A 17,020-nucleotide genomic window follows, 5' to 3' on the forward strand; every position below is an offset into this window, starting at 1 on the left:
AGAAGATATTAGTCGAAAATGCTATTCTAAACCAACCTAATCCAGCCCAAAAAAAACCCATACGCAACGCCATACCCAACTCTAATTCTAAGCAACCAAAATAAGTCAATAACAGATCACCCCTTATGAACCTTCCACTCCTTCCTCTTCTGCGCCCTAAACCCCGCCAACGTCCCATTCCTCCCTTGCACCCGCGCAATCTCGATAACAATAAACCTCACAAAATCCGTCAACGTCCAGTAGCTACTATGAGCACTCAGCATATTCAAATACTGAATATTCAACGGCCCACCACCCCCAGACAGGAAGTAATCGATCTGTCCATTGTCATTGAGAAGGAGCATGCGTTTCTCAGCAATCTCTTCGCGGGTGAAGTCATGTGTTTCAAGTTCGACGTTGGATGGGAGTTTTGTGACGGCAGCGGGGCGGGTTGGGGCGGTTGTTGTTGTTGGGGCTAAAGAAGGGGCGGAGGACCAGCGGAAGACGCTGCTGAAGGATTGCCAGAAGGAGGCGGAGGCGTTCGGGATGGAGGCGATTTTGAGGGAGTTGGCGAGATCCTTGTCAACAGTGGCGTTGACGCGGTATGCGATTGCTATCCTGTGTTAGTATGTCTCAGGTCAAGTAAAGAGAAGAACGGCTTACGATCAGTAGTATGCATGATGTTGTAGAGATTGTCCACCGCCAGACAGCCATAGGTATCTGCCTCCCCGGCAACACCGTTAAGTCGATCGTCGCCTTCACAGCCGGGTTTGTCTCTGCCTCGTCGCGGAAGGAGGTTTGCTATATACTTTGTTAGTCCCGATTATGAGTCGAGAAACAGCTTCACGTACCCTTATTCAAAAGCAGAAAGAACCCAACAGGGCTGCCACAGACAAAAAGATTCTTGGTATCAAACTCAAAAATGTCAGTGTGAATGCTTGTCGTCGAAAAATCAAAATGGGGTATCTGAGTTGGTTGGTGACTGAGGACGTCTAACGCCATGGCACTCCCAAGTGAGTGTGCGATCAAATGCACACGTCCGTGTCGCTGAAACCCAGGGTTGTTTATACACCAGAGACGATATACGCGATTCGCTTCTTTAGCAACTGCCTGGATCATTTTTGGTTTGTGATGCGAGAGATAATAGGGAATATCGAGCATGACATCGCTGATTAGAGACCTGACAGCAGGTATTGTTTCGGGTGTAATATCATCCAACGTAAAATGATTTGCAGCTGGGTCATTGACCGCTTGGGCTTCGAGTGTCGCATCCTCAAGAGACAGGGTAGACCGCCAGTTGACCGGAAGGGCCATGATGCCTCCATGGTCTTGCCGGACATGCGGCCAGACTGGCTCACTATTGAGTTCCATGTTGATATTTCTTCGAAGGCTATTTATTGCATGTGTAAAATGAAAGCTTTCCATGCGTTCCGACAACTTCTGTCCTATACCGTGTATTACCAATATCAGATCAGTCGGCGTTGGCCGTGATTCTTCCATCGCGCAGGCATAGCAGATTGGTTGACCACCCGTAACGGGCATACTCCGGGATTGGGCGCTCCTGAGATAATTTCTCACATCTACAGGGTTAGGCTTGATTGGATGCAACTGATCCCATTTCCGCCGGCTAAATCCACGAACTACCGGTATACCGATTTGTCGTCCTTTGCGGATTGCACTGAGTGGACGTCTCCCCCTGGATGCTGACGGAAGTAGACTAGGTCGGAGAATTTGGCCATTCTTTCCATCGACGTAGATGACGCTAGAGTTGATGTGGGGTTTGATGGCTTCCAAAAGTGCAGTTGATCCACCTGCAGCTCGATTTTCGTCCATAGCGAGTAGATTGAGTCCTGAGTCTAGGGTACCTTGCGCAAGGTTTGTCTCTGAACCAGTTGCTTTAGGGTCTTGGGATGTCGCAGATCTGCTGGGAGGTTTGGAATCTTCTTTCGGCCACAGTTTGTGCACAATTTTTACTTCGGCGTCCGCACCGTTTTCCACGCAACTATTAAGTTCATCTTGCCAAGTGTCGGTCCAGGGCTTCAAGTATATGTATCCATCCTCAAGCTTATTCGCCAGTTCCGTTTCCACAGGGAACATGGTGTTTTTGTAAAACCAGGTGGCGCGCAGGACGTTCGATATGTCATGGAGAGGACTCCAGTATATCGGTTTCATCTATTAACAGTCAGCAACCTTTTGGTTCATGCGTTAGTGTTATAGAGATTAGCAAGACCTTCAAATTTGGTAATTCGACCAGGTGAAGTCGAGAGACGCCAACAGGAATCTTCGCACTCAAATCTTCATCCCCCGGGTGCTCTCCGGTCTCAGTTCGTGTGTCATCCATAAGATCCTCTTGATGGAGGCTAGATCTCACACCGGTGGTATCCGCATCTCGACTACGAGTCGCAGTATGCAGCTCCTGGCTTCCATGACCCGATTCAAGTGAGCACCCAAGTGGGCTAGGCGGCGCAGGAGGAGCCCTGACGAACGGAGAGCCGCTGATACTCGTGTCTCTCGGTGTTGTACGTCCACTCCCGGTGTCTCCTTCGTCCAGAGCTGCCTCATCGTGGGCCGACAAGCTGGTCCTGCGTTTTGTAGGCTTAAAATTATTGCTGAAGGATGGCCTTTCTCTCTTTCGAATACCAATAGAAGCGCTCCCAGCACCATCGCCTGCCTCATAGCCCTGCCCCGGTGGAACACGTGATCCCTCCCAGGAACTCCGGGGAGCAACATCCGCAACACTAGCTCTGTAATTGGCCCTGATCTTGGAATTGTATGCTTCTAAAGCTGACCCGGAGAGATTTGGCGAGTTCTGCTGACTTTCAAACGGACTCGCGCCGTCCCGACTCCCAGCTTGCCTTAACCGGCCCGCCTCTAAACCCGGTACCGATATAGAATTTCTCATCGAAGTCCTTTCTTGGATCTCAGCCTTCGAAGCTGTTTTCCTCCCAGCGGTTTCCCGCAGTGTTCTCCAAGCATCTTCCAACGCGATATGATCTTTGGCGGAAAATGGCTGAGGCGGCGCTCTTTCATTCACCGCACTTTGTGGAGGTGGAAGCGAGCTCGAAGGATCATCGATAGGCAGAGAGGAGGTGTAAAAAAATTGTGGACGCGCTTTGGGAGGTGTTTGCGAGCTGTACCAGGTCGAAAGATCGGGATCGTCATCGGCTAGAAAGCATGTGGAGTTGTAGGTATGGATAGGACCAGCCATAACTGCGTAGTAGTAGTAGTGGTGGTGGTAGTAGTAGTAGTAGTAGTAGTAGTAGTAGTAGTACGCGATCAAGACCTAGAGGTGCAACCTATATAGTTAGAAAGGTGTAGATTAGTGATGATGTGCAATGGCTGCTGGCGAAAGTCCCCGACGTTATTGTGGCAGGAAGGGAGAGCGAGCATTATCGAAAAATCCACAAGCACAGTCAGAAAAGGGACAAGTTTATCATGCCCAGAGCCAGAGAATATGCGAAGCCATATCTTGACACCTTCACAGAAGAATTTTGGCAGTGTCACAGATCAACAATAGGCATCACCAGGAAGTTCGGCCGATTTTCTCGTGATCCGCGCAGGAGCCTATGACGTCGGCCCACGTGCCAGCTGAAGAGAAAAAGCACAACACTTATACGCGTATGCAGTCTATGATTGGAAATATGAGAACATTCAGATAAGGAGGATGTGAATATTCAAAAGCTCTCGCTAAAAAAGACTTCATTAAGCTAAAACATCAGACTTCTGAAAACAAAGGGTATCATGGCGAACGAGCCGGGGTGCTGACAACTAACAAGCGCTTGACGACCAACAAAAAAGAGGAAAAACGAAGCGGAAGAAAAACAGAGAAAACACGCTAATTGACCAAAAAGATTGCAAATTATCCCGAGAAGTCTTCCCGTTACCCACCAAAACCCACATTGGTCCCGCGACTAACACTTAGTCCGGTACATCCTCCGGCTGTCCTCCGAGCATCTAATACTGGAGGACGTCTTGGAGGTCCTGGAGCCCGATAGGGTGCTATTATCAGAGCATGACCGATAACTCTGGTCTTTCATCAACGATAATGTGCGCACCTGGAGCTCTTCAAAGTCCAGGAAAATCTCGCGTGGAGCATTGAGCATATCGAGAATCTCGTGGATGTCGTGCAAATGTTTCCGAATAGCGCTGTCGGGAACGCAAAAGGTGCGGACGCTCATGTCCTTGGCGAGGGCTTTCCAATTGTTCATATTTGTGACGAGGCGAATAGGGTTTGTTGAGCATTCTCCGTTGAACTGCAGAGTTCGAAGGTTGTCGTTTATTAGTCGACGCTGAGTTGCCTGGTCAAAGTGGAACTCTACAACCTGCGGCCGGTTCTTGGATCCCCAGAAGCTGTTGATCTTCTTGATCGACTCGACCGAGAGACGGCCTTCGCCGTGTTGCTGGATCAGGAAGTCGTTGGCGCTGAGACAAATCATGACCTCCAGGTCGGAGTACAATTTGGACTGTGTTGCAGGATCCAAGGAGACACGGGCAGCCAGATTCAGAGACGATTTTGAACGGCGGAGAGCTGCAGAACTGAAACGGTTTGGGTAGGCTTTTGCCATATCGTCGGCCTGCATTTGTGGTTAGCGAAATCCAGGAAGTTCCAAGGATTGAAGGGAAACTTACGATTTCACCTACTTGCTTCTTGATCTTCTTGCCGATTCCCTTGAAGACCATGGAAGTCCGCTTCTCTGATGGCAACGCGTGCACATCTGTCGAGCATCCGAGCCAACCATCTTGCCCGAAGAGTTTCTTATGGGGGTACTTCGATGGATGGACTTTTGGGCGGAGATCCGATTCGAGCTCGTCGGAATCGGTGTCGCCCTCTGGCTCTTCGATGGGTGATAGTGGCCGCTTATCGTTGTCAGTATAATCCAAAGCAGCAAATTGGCTGCTCTGCCCGTCGTATTCCGCGTACGTCGGTTGATGCTCGCTTCCCTCGTGGAAGAAGACCTGGAGCTTCTTTGTCTCATCGAGGTCGAGGTGTGATCGAAAGTGACGGATTGAAGGAGAAGAGGATACTTCGAGAGGGCGGAAGGAATCCTGACTCGAGGTGATCGATGCCAGAGAAGGTGACCTTGCTGAATCACTTGAACCACGCGAGGAGAAGGTCAGAGACGATTCTTCGGAATCTGCGTTCCAGAAGTTCTCATACACTTCATAGAAGGGATTGAGCTTGGCGATGTCTTCATACATGAGTCTAGCGCTTCTATTGAGGGTTAACGGATATGCATTGCAGCTTGTACGGATCAGTGAGGCTTACTCTCTGTTAAGCCTAAGGGATCCTTCGTAGCTGTCTCTCTGACTGGACATGGTCGATAGGGAAAAAACGGACGATACAGGCGAAGCAGGACGAATCCGTTCGGAATTAGGCTTCATGGAAGTGATACGATTTCTGAGAGACTCCATATTGGACGAAGAGGTGAGATTCGAGTACTAAGAGTTGATGGGACTTGACGAGGATGGTGCGATGAGGACTAGTGATTCTTATATACTCGAAGCTGCCTATTGTCTATTGCGTCAGAAGACAATGTCTCTATTCGGGCCATTGAGAGCTCAATGGCGGCCTGGTCATGAGGATGCCTTGATTCGCCGACAATAGCGTTACCCTGGATTGGCAGTGAATATCAGGCTTAACAATAGGTATCTCTTATTGAGCACTCGAACAATAGCATCTGTCTATAGAGAACTTATTGTCTGTTGTCTATTATCTTTTTCACTTCTTGTTTCTTCATCATTCTAGTATCTCGAGTAGTCTGCCGTCTCAACCACTTACGTAGCCCTAGACATCCTCGTGCCTAAACAGGCAACAATAGTCTATTGTCCGATGAGTTGAGCATAGATGCCTCCCATCAGTTACCAGCATTCTACATAGTATTCGATACTCCGTAATCGGATGTTTTATCCTCGATGGAGAGTCTTTATAGTTCATGTGTACGGAGTATAGTTATGCATACCTGCCTCAGGCATGAACCCCAGCACAATCACCCGTACAGACCTTCCGTGCGGGATCCGACGATCGACCTGCTTAATTATATTTCAGCAAACAATAGTATCGGATGTCACATCGGGCTCTCCCACAAGCATTCTGCCAGCATTTCTGCCGCGCGCCGGTGTACCGTTCACGTGCCACTCCACTTGCCGAGACCCTTAACCGCGCAGCGCCGGAAGCGACGCCGGCATTCTTTCTCCCCGCACAAATGTTCCCCGTGGCGCTGTTCCGAGCTTCGCTGGACTCCAGGAAGGACCTCTGTGGGTTCTTGCTGACCGACGAACCACAGCGTTACAGTTTGAAAGAAAGCATGCTCTTCGTTATGTCCCAGCCGACTGCGAATGCCGTTGTGGCTCTCCGTCACCCACTGCCAGGCCCGCTTCTCCCCAGAGGCTTTGTCTATATATCAGTCCTCAGCCCAACGTCCTAATATGATGTCCTTCTACTTTCACTATCAGATTCTTTCCTGGATTTTGCATGCCATACAGTTGGGAGGAAAGCTATTATTTCATTAACTGATATTTTCCTCTGATATTCTCTTGGCTTCTGATTGATCTACTTCCCCACATTTCCTATACCCCGGATACAGCGAGCATATCATACGATTGTTGCGAATCGTACCACTCCAATCATGACCGAAAATCAGGAAAAGTATGATATTGTGATCGTGGGCGCTGGCCCCGTGGGTATCCTGCTGTCGCTTTGCATGTCGCGATGGGGATACAAGGTTAAGCACATCGACAACCGCCCCGTGCCGACCGCTACTGGTCGCGCCGACGGTATTCAGCCCCGATCGATCGAAATCTTGCGCAACTTGGGTATCAAGCGCAAGATTATGGCCTACAATCCCGCCAAGGTCTACGATGTCGCTTTCTGGGATCCTTTGCCCAATGAGCAAGGTATCAACCGCACCGGCAGCTGGCCTAGTTGCCCTCGTTTCATCGACACCCGCTACCCCTTCACGGCTCTCGTCCACCAGGGCAAGATCGAGCGTGCTTTCCTGGAGGAGATTGAGAAGGCTGGAACGACCGTTGAGCGCCCTTGGACGATCTTCGGTTTCAAGAACGACGGTGCAGACGAGACCTACCCCGTTGAGGTGCAGCTGAAGTCGCTAGACACCAACGTGATCCAGAACATCCGTACCAAGTACCTCTTCAGTGGTGAGGGTGCTCGGAGTTTTGTTCGGGAGCAGCTTGGAATCAAGATCCACCACAAGGACCCCATTTCGTACGTCTGGGGAGTGATGGACGGTGTTGTGCGCACCAACTTCCCCGACATTGAGGTGAGTCGCTTTCCGCCAACCCTTGTGAAAGGACATAACTGACCGTACTAGACAAAATGCACAATCCACTCCGACGCCGGATCTATCATGGTTATCCCCCGTGAAGACAACATGGTCCGCCTCTACGTTCAGATTGCTTCGTCGACAGACCCCGACTGGCACCCCCGGAAGACGGCATCCGTTGAGGAAGTCCAGGCCGCCGCAAAGAAGATTCTCAAACCATACTGGGTCGAATGGGACCGTGTCGAGTGGTACTCGGTCTACCCGATCGGTCAGGGTATCTCTGAGAAGTACACTCTGGATGAGCGTGTCTTTATGGGTGGTGATGCCTGCCATACCCACAGCGTATGTCTCACTATTACCCCCCCGCCTCGAGAAAAGCATGCTAACTCCGTAAAGCCCAAAGCTGGTCAGGGTATGAATACTGCCTTCCACGACGCACTGAACATGGCCTGGAAGATCCACGCTGTGGAGTCAGGATTCGCCAACCGCTCGATTCTGAGCACCTATGAAAGCGAACGTAAGGACATTGCCGAGATGCTGTTGGACTTCGACGCCAGATATGCTGCTTTGTTCTCCAAGCGCCGTCCTACTGCCGGCGAGGTTGGTGAGGCCAGCCACACCTCCGTCAAAGCTGGCGGCGAGGAAGACGAATTCGTCAAGACCTTCAAGTCGTCGTGCGAGTTCACCAGTGGGTATGGCGTCGCCTACAAGCCCAACATCTTCAACTGGGATGCCAGCCATCCTGCTCAGTCTCCTCTGTTCAACTACCCTGGCGTGCGGTTGACCCCAGGTCGCGCGTTCACTCCATCGACCGTTACCCGCCTGGCGGATGCCAACTTCGTCGCCTTGGAGCAAGAGGTCCCCGCCAACGGGGCATTCCGGATTTTCGTCTTCGCTGGTCTCCAGGACAAGACCAAGCAGGCGATTGCAGACTTCGCTGCCAATCTGGAGAAGGACCGGTCGTTCCTCTCCGCTTACCGGAGGGCGGACATCAAGGATGTGTCTTTCTTCGAGCGTCACTTCCCGCACTCGACGAACTTTACTCTGAGCGTGATCTACGCTGCCCAGAAGAACCAGGTCGACGTAAACTCTATTCCGCAGACCCTCCGGGATTACCACCACCACCTTTACGCCGATGACATTCCTGACATCCGCGTTCCTCAAGCCAAGTATGCCGCTCACGAGAAGCTCGGCTTCGACCCTGAGAAGGGCGGTGTTGTCGTTACCCGTCCTGACAGCCACGTTGCCTGTGTTGTGCAGCTGGTCGAGGGCAGTGGCACTGTCGATGCACTGAACGCTTACTTTGGTGCATTCTCATCTAAGCCATTGGGTCAGGATCAGCAGCAGAGCCGGCTATAGAGGCTATGGATGTTTATGGGATTTCCTTGCTTATTTTGTAATCTAGGGGCTGAGCTCCATTTTGTCTGATGTGATGTATTTTTGTTTTTTTCAGGCGTATAGCCTTTGGCATGATTGGCGTTGTATATACCTCGTACATGAATAGCATATTATTGGTACAAAGATTTTGCAGTTGTATTTGTTTTATTGTATGTAGCTAGCTCGTGCCTCAGGAATTACTCCGTATCTTCACGTGGACGAGAGCGACTACACACCCCGCATCAAACTTGGACTTGTACATCAGACCGACAATACACAGCCAACACAATGCTGTCACTTGTGCTTTCTGCAGAGCTCTCAGGGTAAGTAATTGGATTCCTTCTTTATTTCTATTTATTCTCAAGGTCCTCGTACTCCACCGTGGGAGTAAATCGTGCTGTTCATGTGGGATCTTCTCCCCGCATCAATTCGTCCATTTTTTTTTTTCTTCTTCTTTTGTGGTGCAAAGAGCTAACGTGCCATAGAGTCAACCAACTCCGCCCTCAGGACACAGAGGATGATCCTTATTTTTACACGTTCAAGGTACAATGTACGTCGTGTCGAGAGGTGCATCCGAACTGGATCAGTTTTACGCGGTTTGTACGTATCCTCTACATACCACATCAACATTAATCCCTGGAGTAAAAGATAATAACAAGTTGGTACAGGAACAGCATGAAATCCCCGGAAGTCGCGGAGAAGCCAACTTTGTGTGGAAGTGCAAGCTGTGTCAGGTACTCCCTCTTGCGCCTGCTGAGCGTTTTGCCGGGGTAACTGACAAACCAGAAAACACACTCTGCCACTGTGACAGCCGGCCCGAACGCCTACGAAGCCGACGAAAAGCGCAACGGTCAGAAGATCATCGATCTCGATTGTCGCGGGTTGGAATTTATCGAATTCAAGCCGGATGTACGTTTCTGCGTCTCCCTCTCTACCATACCGTACCAGCAAAGCAAGGACAGCAGGGCACCTAAGAAATGTGGAAGCTCACATGCATACAGGGAGAATGGGAAGCCAAAGGAACCGAGTCGTCGACGCCGTTTACCGGTATTGATCTGTCGGATGAGTGGTATGATTATGATGAGAAGGCGGGGGATGAGGTTTCTGTTAAGGAGATTAATTGGGACATTGTGAAGGCGTAATTGTCATGAGAAATAAAACGGGAACATTTATGGAGTTGGGAGTCTGGCTGTGTACTTCTAGTCGGTTTGAGAGTGTTGTCTTGTATGACTACTCACGAGGAATTGACGCGATTATCAACGGTGTTAGCCCCACACAAGAGAGCAACAGTATAAAATAAACAAACCAAAAGAAACAAAAAAAAAAAAAAAAAAAAAAAAAAAAAACGAACCTAATAAATAGAGAAGAAAGCTCGGTACTTTGTACACGGAGTCCTCTGTATGCCCATCTACAAAGCTCCAAGGCGGTGTAAAATTCTTCTCTGTGATTGGCCAACTGCCTCAAGCAACATCTTTCGCAGCTCTTGACTGCGCCAACAGCCAGCAACAGATACCAACCACCCTCACCATTCCTCCCAACGAGCACGCGACCGGCAAGCGATTTTCGATTCCGACCGTGGAGGGCTTTGTATAGCGATACTGTGGTTGAATTGTCTATACGATACGAATTGCACACGCGGTGGTCGGACGAGACAGGATAACAGATCTTCACCGTCAGGATGAGTGTTAGTCCACCTTTTCTTTGATTTATTATATTTATGCAACATGGAAGACAGAAACTAATGATACACAGTTTCAACCCGTCAACCCGCGGCCGTATTTGCAGGCTAGGTACGCCGACTCTCTCCTCTCTCCGTCACGGACGCGAACACGACCACAACCGAAGAACCAGAGCAGAGACTAACGAGGATGACAGAGTCGGAACAGAAATGATCGTGCGCCTGAAATGGGGCCAGACGGAATACAAGGGCACACTGGAGAGCATCGACTCTTACATGAACGTGCTGCTGCGGGATACGGAGGAGTTTATCGATGGGAAGAACACGGGATCGTTGGGGTTGGTGTTGATTCGGTATGCTTCCTTTACTGGAGATGGGTGATTAGGGTGTACGTATACTAATGGACTGCAGGTGTAACAATATCCTGTGGATGGGGTCGGCGGACAGTGTTGAAATGACGGAGTTGGGGCTGAAGTAGTGCATATACACTCATCATGGGGGATTTTTTTTTTCTTTCTGATTTTTACTATTATGTGTGTCATGTTCTATTCCTGGCAATGGCGTTCAAGGCAAAAGTGATCACATCTGATGACTTCCCATTCCTACTACATATGTATAAGTATTACTCCATAGCGGAGTCGTAAGCTTGCCACTGTTGACAGTACAATTCGAAGGGCTGCTATCAGTGTCTATCTATCCGTCTATCTATTAAGTGTATTTTATCTCCACGTAAACCCTCCACCATTCCTTCACACAAAAATCCAGTCAATCACAGGTCTCCAGCCCTGCAAACTAACGTCATGGCCCATGTGTGTAGAGTGACATCCTTCGCTATAAGCCCTCCATATGTTCCCCATAGATCTGCTGTGTCTTGGGATGTACCTATACATAGTTGCGCATAGACCGCCAACCCCTCCGACGTCATATTTCTTGTTAGTAGTGTGCATGTGCAGAAAAAGATTTTCATGTTTCGCTAGATATGTGTGGGAACCCTTGCGCTGTACAAGTACTCTACAATACTTGCAGTGCTGTGTACTATGTACTAGTGATAAGAGGACGAGGGGCAGTCGATCATGCCTTTGAGAGGAAAAAGGGAAAAGAAAAATATGGTTCGACCGGGGAAATTCAAACAATAATAGGGATAGGCGCTGGAACCATGGGGCAGCCCTCAAACGCCGTTCTATTCTTATTCTGTCTAGCTCTGGGGAGTACGTACATTCAGGGTATCTCAACGTACATATACCCTGTCCCTGTCGGTCTTGGGGCCGTTGCTTATTCTCGCCCTCATTCTCATCCTCATCCTCCTCAGCCTTCGACTCAGCCTGACTACACTTCCTTTTATTCTCCCTCTCTCTACTCTTAACTCTCAACACAACATACAACAGTCAATACACACTGAATGAACTCTCGATAAAACAACAAAATGCCCTCCAAGTTTGTTGAAATCTTCCCTGAAGATGACAACCCCGGCGCCTCTCCTAAGCACATGTCCTCCTTCGACGTCCGCCTCGAAGATGTCCTAGCACACCACGAGGCCTCGATAGGTTTCCGGTCACGCTCCTCCACATTCTCCTCCAGCAAAGCCAGTCTAGTCGACAAAATGCCAACCTACGCATCGTCGTCAACTATCTTCTCCTCATCAACATCTGCACCGTCAAGTTCGTCGTCGGGGTCGTCAGCATCGGGGCCAACATCAGCAACATCTTCGCCCCCAAACACCTCCTCGTCACGGTGGAAACGCCTCAGCAATACTATTCTCGGCTCGCGGCGTGCGTCGTGACTGTTTACCTTGCCTGTTACCTGCCTGCTTGCATTGTGCATACATATATATATTTGTATATATGCGCGCCTTACGATCTGACGAGTCAATATGTTGCTGTATAGAGACACGCATACACATACACACACACACACACATACAACGCCTTTGCTATTCTTGGGAACGCCGAAAGTTCCCCAAACATTCCCCTTTCCCACAGCTGCTGCTGCTCCTTTTCGGTTCTTTTTTGTCTTTCGGCTACGGTGATGGGAAAAGGCAAAAATATTCCATGGGTCACGCTCGGGTTAAACTTTGACGGATTCGAGAATGGGTTTTGGACACGTGAGATGATTACGTTGCTTTCGTTTTTCTTTTGGGTTTTTTTTCCTTTACTTTTCTTTTGGTGTTGGGTGGGCGGTTTATGTTGGATGATTCATTCCTTTGATACCCTTTTGTTGGAATACATGTATATACACGGCCATGGAGTACAAACATTTCTCTGGTTTCTTTCTACATCCCGTTCAGCTGAATACTCAGACGACTCTTCTAGACCTAAAACTCATTACACAGTAGTACTCTGCACTCCATAGAGAACCCTTAGTGCACGATAGTCCCCTCACTAGTCCCTGACCCAAACTCAGCACATACCAATACCAAATCAATCCCAGCCTACAATGAACCGGTGGATCCCGCAGATCCAAATCCAGGGCTCGACTTTAGTCCCTCCTCGGCCTCGGGAGTCCGCCGGATTTCTTTCTTCGCTTCGAGAAAAAACTTGAATTGTTTGGCTGGTTGAAATTGGCGGTCACTGGATATTGGAAAACAGGTTTTTAATAGAAACTAGTCGTAAGTCGTTGGATTGGTTCCGTGGTACGGGATGGATGGGGTTTTCGCAGAGGACAGATTGATTTGATCTTTGGTTTTGTGTGTAATATTTTACATGGAGGGACTGCATATGACAATACACATACAATACACACGCTATGCCAGCCGTTGCATAGATGATAGGGGCATGTACTTGATGTACATCAATAGCCCTCTCCTAGTGCTACGGAGGAAAAAAGCAACCATTGGCGCATGAAAGACTGCCCACGGGATATTCCACGGACCATCGCGATCAACTCCCCGTCGCTCCTTGGAAACGTTCCTCTCCACCACCGAGGCCACGTACTGTACCTAGCACATTTTGTCCTGGTAGCCGAGTGATCCGTGAGGGCGACTACCGCGGTTTGGTCAGGAAGGTGTTGTGAGAATTGATGTTGGGAGTGATGGTCTCTGGGAGAGGGTCCAGGGTACGGAGTAGTGGATGAATTGTCTTGACTATGTAGTGCACGGGCAGATATATAGACGGTGTTTGAATCATTTGAATAGATTAGAATGCATTCATTGCGTATAACTTCGTGGCTTCTATACATATAGTTAGGAAATCTACAACAGTGCTTTGCATTAACATATCTTAAGACGAGCGTTGAGCCAACGATCATCACTCCTCCTGGTTCCGAATCAGGAAAGATTGTTTCTTATTGGCGCTTGTTGTAAGCCAATAGGTTGTGAATTCTGTGGTACGTTCAAATCGACGGAAAGCTTGGTAGTGCCCCGTGGGGAAGGTCCGTATATAGGCGGAGGGGGGCATGCAGAGACTGGAGCCGATAAGGAGGTCTATGGCGGCCGTGGTAGTGACTAGCGTAGTCGACGCCATCACCGACATCGTACACTGGGCCATACTGTTTACTCTTGGAACATGCTGATCTCTGTTATGAGGGGTTGTAGGGGGCCCGCGAGATTGACCGAGCAAGCCAAGTAACTAAGGAATCGGGAATGCGCAAATAGGGATTACGATGCTGTGAGAATACCTTATGGTTCCGGTGGCAAAGGGAAATCATTTTCTCCAACAAAGTGGTAGTTTGTCCTAGTGAAGAGCAAGGTGAGTAATTGTGGATAAAATCTCGAGTTCTAGACTGTAATGCAATGGCTTATCTTCAGCATGCAACCCTAATATCTTTGGCAGTCAACGCCGTTCATTTTCGAATGGAGTATATATTTTGGGTTATTCAACAACAAACTCACTGTGTGAAGATCAAAAGAAGACGGGGCAGATGAATCGACTTGTTGAAGATATGGGTCCTAGTCCAATAAAAATTTGCTTCCCAGATCACGAGCAGACGATTTCTGACTATCAAATTTTGTGGGCGAGACGACGATCGTCCCCGGTATATTGCAAGGAAAACAAAGGGCCACTGCCAGTTCCATGGTCCCCACTTGGACTTCCCTTGACTTGGAGGTATTGTGGGAGAGGGAAAATGATTTTAGCCCTTCAACTTGACCCTACCGTGCTTCAAGCTGAAGGGAACAGAGCTCGAAGCTACCAGGCACTTGGTTGAGTACAATCACGCTTCGTCCACATTCTCAAGGTACTGAGAGGTGAAGAATGCTGACGGCACCTTTCACCCTATTGTGAACGATCAGACACCCGGGACTTCTAGACCCATTTGCTTTTCCTGGCTGTCTAGTCATTTCTGATGCAGGAGGGTGTCGTTTCTCTATCCATTCTGATTGAGTCAATGCGGCCATACTTCACAGTTCCGAATGGTTGATCTCTCCTGGTTCGCCAACGGCGTCGTTGCCAGTCGACATTGATTGAATTACAGAGTAACCAAAATATTGTACAATATATCACGCTGTCGAAGATGAACAGATAGAACCACGACTCTTCGAAATGACGAAAGCGACACAACTTTGTACCGTAAATGAACAACTTTCTGTCTGTAAGCAAAGACTGCTTGATGCGAATAAGCTGCCAATGGGATATCCGCATACTTTGTTATCACCCCTGTATGGTATTCCAGTAACCCAAATACCTAATATGGGCCTTGTAGTTTTCTGGTCTTCTGCAAAGAGAGATGAGAATGGCATCTGAGCCTTCAACCCGGCCCTCCTTCTGCTTCAAATTGAAGGACAAAGAGCGGAACAGTACTGTGGCATGTGGATGGCTCGTGAAGGTATCGTGGATAATGAGGCACCAGGCCTCGTGTTATTTCCAACCACCTGTCATAACACCCATGCAATTGGTCATAGATTGGCCCAGGACTTCCCTAGCCCTCTTGGCCTTTACGGATAGCACTGGATTCCCGCCGACCAGTGTTTTTCGCGGCGTGGTGCCTCTTTGTCTGAGAGAAAACATGCAAATTATTGATGGTCGTTTAAAGTGAGCTATTGGGATACACCTCGCATGAGATCACTGAGGTTTTCCCGAGCTAGGTTGATCCCAGTTGCTTGATCTTGTATGACAATCCCACCATCGGTGTTCGCAGAAACCTTGTAATTGACAAGATAGACAATGGGATGGATATTTACGGGCTCCCTATTATGGCCAGCTTACTTATATCTAAGATATTATGATGTCTGCAGCGCGCCAAGCAACCTGGTAATTGTTGTTGACCTGGGGCAGCATGCTGTTCAGGAGAATGCCAGAGATGAGCCCCAAGACAATTCCTGGAAACAGGCTCCTGCTGGTCCTCATTTAAGGAATTGGAATCATCACTATTTGAAGCTCTCCCTCCTAGTACTTGACTGCGCCATGAAAATTAAGGCTCCAAGTACTGGTGGCTCTGACAAATCTTTCAAATAAGATCCGGAACGGGTTTCCGCATAAGATTGGGATTCTGGGGCTTTCAAAGTGCCTCAGCACGTCAACGCTGATTGCCCTGGAAAATCGATTAAAGACTGCTTCTTGATTAGTTGAGAACTGATTAGATTTAGACCTAGTTCCCAGCTTCCAGGTAAGTGCTCCTTGTCGAAAAAACGTGTCGCCAGAAGATCTAGATAGGCCATCCGTAAGGGTCGTGGCTATCTCAAAAACTAATTGCGATACTGACACGTGTAGCGATTTTCTGCGCATGCTAGTCATTCACTCTGGAAACTGCTTTTGTCTGGCCGCCCCGACGAGAGTTTACTCCATCTTCTTCCACTAATCCCGATTTTTATAAGTTGCTTGGGAAACCCCTTGGCGATATCCAGCGAGCAATCCTGTTCAGCTCAATATAGGAAGATAGCGGAGTGTAAGTCAAAGGGAAGGAACAAGGAACTGACTGAGAAGATTATAAGCGGGATACTTATAGCTCGACCTTCACAGAACTTCACATAAGCACCGTGAGTCCGAAGTATCCCACGTGCTAATAGATCTGGAATATTGAAGCGTATCCTTGCATCTGGGAAAATGAACTTGTTCAATGCCAGCAGCTACTTGCTAACTCATAAGTGTATAACTTACAAATTTCCAGCAGCTTCAAAACCAGATATGATTGCCACAAGTCTCATAAGGAGGCTTGAACAACTAACAAGGAATTTTGACGTATTTTGTCGTAGAAGGACTCGGTTAAAGTGGGCGAATAGGCGGCTGAAAGGAGTACCATCCGGGATATTGGGGCCCATGACGAGATTTTCTCTGCTTGGATGGTATAGAAACACAGCAGATCTTTCGAAAGCTGCTATAGTAATTAAATTAGCATCCTGGCTCTCACCAAGGGAAAGACCGAGTACCTTGATCACGATCTTCGACGAACAAATGACGATACAGCTGAGTATAGAGGCAAACTCGTGTAAGCATATTTGGGAATATAGTCACCTGCAAAATCCATGCGAAGCATTATCAATTAAACTCAGTCTGGTAACCTCAAGATTCCTAGGCGTCCACTTTCTAAGTGATTGTAGGAGCATCAACGCTTCTGTATATGGTCTGACTGGCAAAGAACTCGGTTGGGAAGCTTCATCTTCTAGTCTGCGTCATCGTTTTGCGGAATTATCGCCTAAGTTAGAGGCTTTCGTGTACCTTTTTGTAGTCATCTTAGCGACCTGTTCTGCATGAACAGGCGTTGAAGAAGCCCGAAGAGGAAATGATGTAGGCTGTAAAATATAGTACCGAAATATGGCACATATTTCGGTATTATT

At 48.5% G+C, this 17,020-nt stretch overlaps 8 protein-coding genes across 8 annotated transcripts; 4 read left to right on the plus strand and 4 right to left on the minus strand.

Annotated features, from left to right (window-relative positions):
- Positions 1–116: 116 nt before the first annotated feature.
- On the minus strand, positions 117–3,187 carry EURHEDRAFT_461321 (DDHD family phospholipase; the record flags this gene model as incomplete). Its single annotated transcript, XM_040784711.1, has 4 exons — positions 117–592; positions 643–780; positions 831–2,151; positions 2,210–3,187. The coding sequence occupies 4 exons, from the start codon at positions 3,185–3,187 to the stop codon at positions 117–119; spliced, it is 2,913 nt and encodes a 970-aa protein (XP_040636609.1).
- Positions 3,188–3,995: 808 nt separating this feature from the next.
- Positions 3,996–5,208, minus strand: EURHEDRAFT_423477 (uncharacterized protein; the record flags this gene model as incomplete). Its single annotated transcript, XM_040783364.1, has 2 exons — positions 3,996–4,553; positions 4,609–5,208. Coding segments are annotated over 2 exons (1,158 nt in total), but the record flags the coding sequence as incomplete, so codon positions are not given.
- Positions 5,209–6,605: 1,397 nt separating this feature from the next.
- Positions 6,606–8,618, plus strand: EURHEDRAFT_461551 (putative FAD monooxygenase; the record flags this gene model as incomplete). The annotated part of the gene is made up of 3 exons (XM_040784724.1): positions 6,606–7,256; positions 7,308–7,601; positions 7,656–8,618. The coding sequence occupies 3 exons, from the start codon at positions 6,606–6,608 to the stop codon at positions 8,616–8,618; spliced, it is 1,908 nt and encodes a 635-aa protein (XP_040636611.1).
- A 306-nt stretch (positions 8,619–8,924) lies between these two features.
- On the plus strand, positions 8,925–10,792 carry EURHEDRAFT_461599 (DUF866 domain protein; the record flags this gene model as incomplete). The annotated part of the gene is made up of 8 exons (XM_040784728.1): positions 8,925–8,959; positions 9,122–9,236; positions 9,305–9,370; positions 9,423–9,545; positions 9,638–9,766; positions 10,389–10,426; positions 10,512–10,667; positions 10,726–10,792. 8 exons carry the CDS (start codon positions 8,925–8,927, stop codon positions 10,790–10,792), a joined length of 729 nt encoding a protein of 242 aa, XP_040636612.1.
- A 737-nt stretch (positions 10,793–11,529) lies between these two features.
- Positions 11,530–12,217, plus strand: EURHEDRAFT_171340 (uncharacterized protein). The gene is made up of 2 exons (XM_040777847.1): positions 11,530–11,547; positions 11,624–12,217. Exon 2 carries the CDS (start codon positions 11,738–11,740, stop codon positions 12,092–12,094), a length of 357 nt encoding a protein of 118 aa, XP_040636613.1. The 5' UTR covers positions 11,530–11,547; positions 11,624–11,737; the 3' UTR covers positions 12,095–12,217.
- EURHEDRAFT_171335 (uncharacterized protein) lies at positions 12,218–12,771 on the plus strand. The gene has a single exon (XM_040777846.1). It carries the CDS (start codon positions 12,340–12,342, stop codon positions 12,661–12,663), a length of 324 nt encoding a protein of 107 aa, XP_040636614.1. The 5' UTR covers positions 12,218–12,339; the 3' UTR covers positions 12,664–12,771.
- A 2,781-nt stretch (positions 12,772–15,552) lies between these two features.
- EURHEDRAFT_171375 (uncharacterized protein) lies at positions 15,553–16,187 on the minus strand. Its single transcript, XM_040777848.1, has one exon. The coding sequence runs from the start codon at positions 15,978–15,980 to the stop codon at positions 15,633–15,635; it is 348 nt and encodes a 115-aa protein (XP_040636615.1). The 5' UTR covers positions 15,981–16,187; the 3' UTR covers positions 15,553–15,632.
- On the minus strand, positions 16,090–16,963 carry EURHEDRAFT_171382 (uncharacterized protein). The gene is made up of 4 exons (XM_040777849.1): positions 16,902–16,963; positions 16,698–16,850; positions 16,344–16,557; positions 16,090–16,281 (listed from the first exon to the last, which is right to left on the minus strand). Exons 2-4 carry the CDS (start codon positions 16,717–16,719, stop codon positions 16,200–16,202), a joined length of 318 nt encoding a protein of 105 aa, XP_040636616.1. The 5' UTR covers positions 16,720–16,850; positions 16,902–16,963; the 3' UTR covers positions 16,090–16,199.
- Positions 16,964–17,020: the final 57 nt, after the last annotated feature.

Source organism: Aspergillus ruber (genome assembly GCF_000600275.1).
Source record: "Aspergillus ruber CBS 135680 unplaced genomic scaffold scaffold00024, whole genome shotgun sequence".
Lineage (NCBI taxonomy): Eukaryota > Fungi > Ascomycota > Eurotiomycetes > Eurotiales > Aspergillaceae > Aspergillus > Aspergillus ruber.

What these genes read in the sequence shown, in the direction of transcription:
- EURHEDRAFT_171340 (XM_040777847.1), top strand. Translation starts at nt 11,738, where the DNA reads ATGCCCTCCAAGTTTGTTGAAATCTTCCCTGAAGATGACAACCCCGGC.
- EURHEDRAFT_171335 (XM_040777846.1), top strand. Translation starts at nt 12,340, where the DNA reads ATGGGAAAAGGCAAAAATATTCCATGGGTCACGCTCGGGTTAAACTTT.
- EURHEDRAFT_171375 (XM_040777848.1), bottom strand. Translation starts at nt 15,980, where the DNA reads ATGACTAGCATGCGCAGAAAATCGCTACACGTGTCAGTATCGCAATTA.
- EURHEDRAFT_171382 (XM_040777849.1), bottom strand. Translation starts at nt 16,719, where the DNA reads ATGCTTCGCATGGATTTTGCAG. An exon ending in GCTTCGCATGGATTTTGCAG is followed by an intron (nt 16,558 to 16,697) that starts GTGACTATATTC and finishes TTACTATAGCAG; the next exon opens with CTTTCGAAAGATCTGCTGTG. An exon ending in TTTGAAGCTGCTGGAAATTT is followed by an intron (nt 16,282 to 16,343) that starts GTAAGTTATACA and finishes TCATTTTCCCAG; the next exon opens with ATGCAAGGATACGCTTCAAT.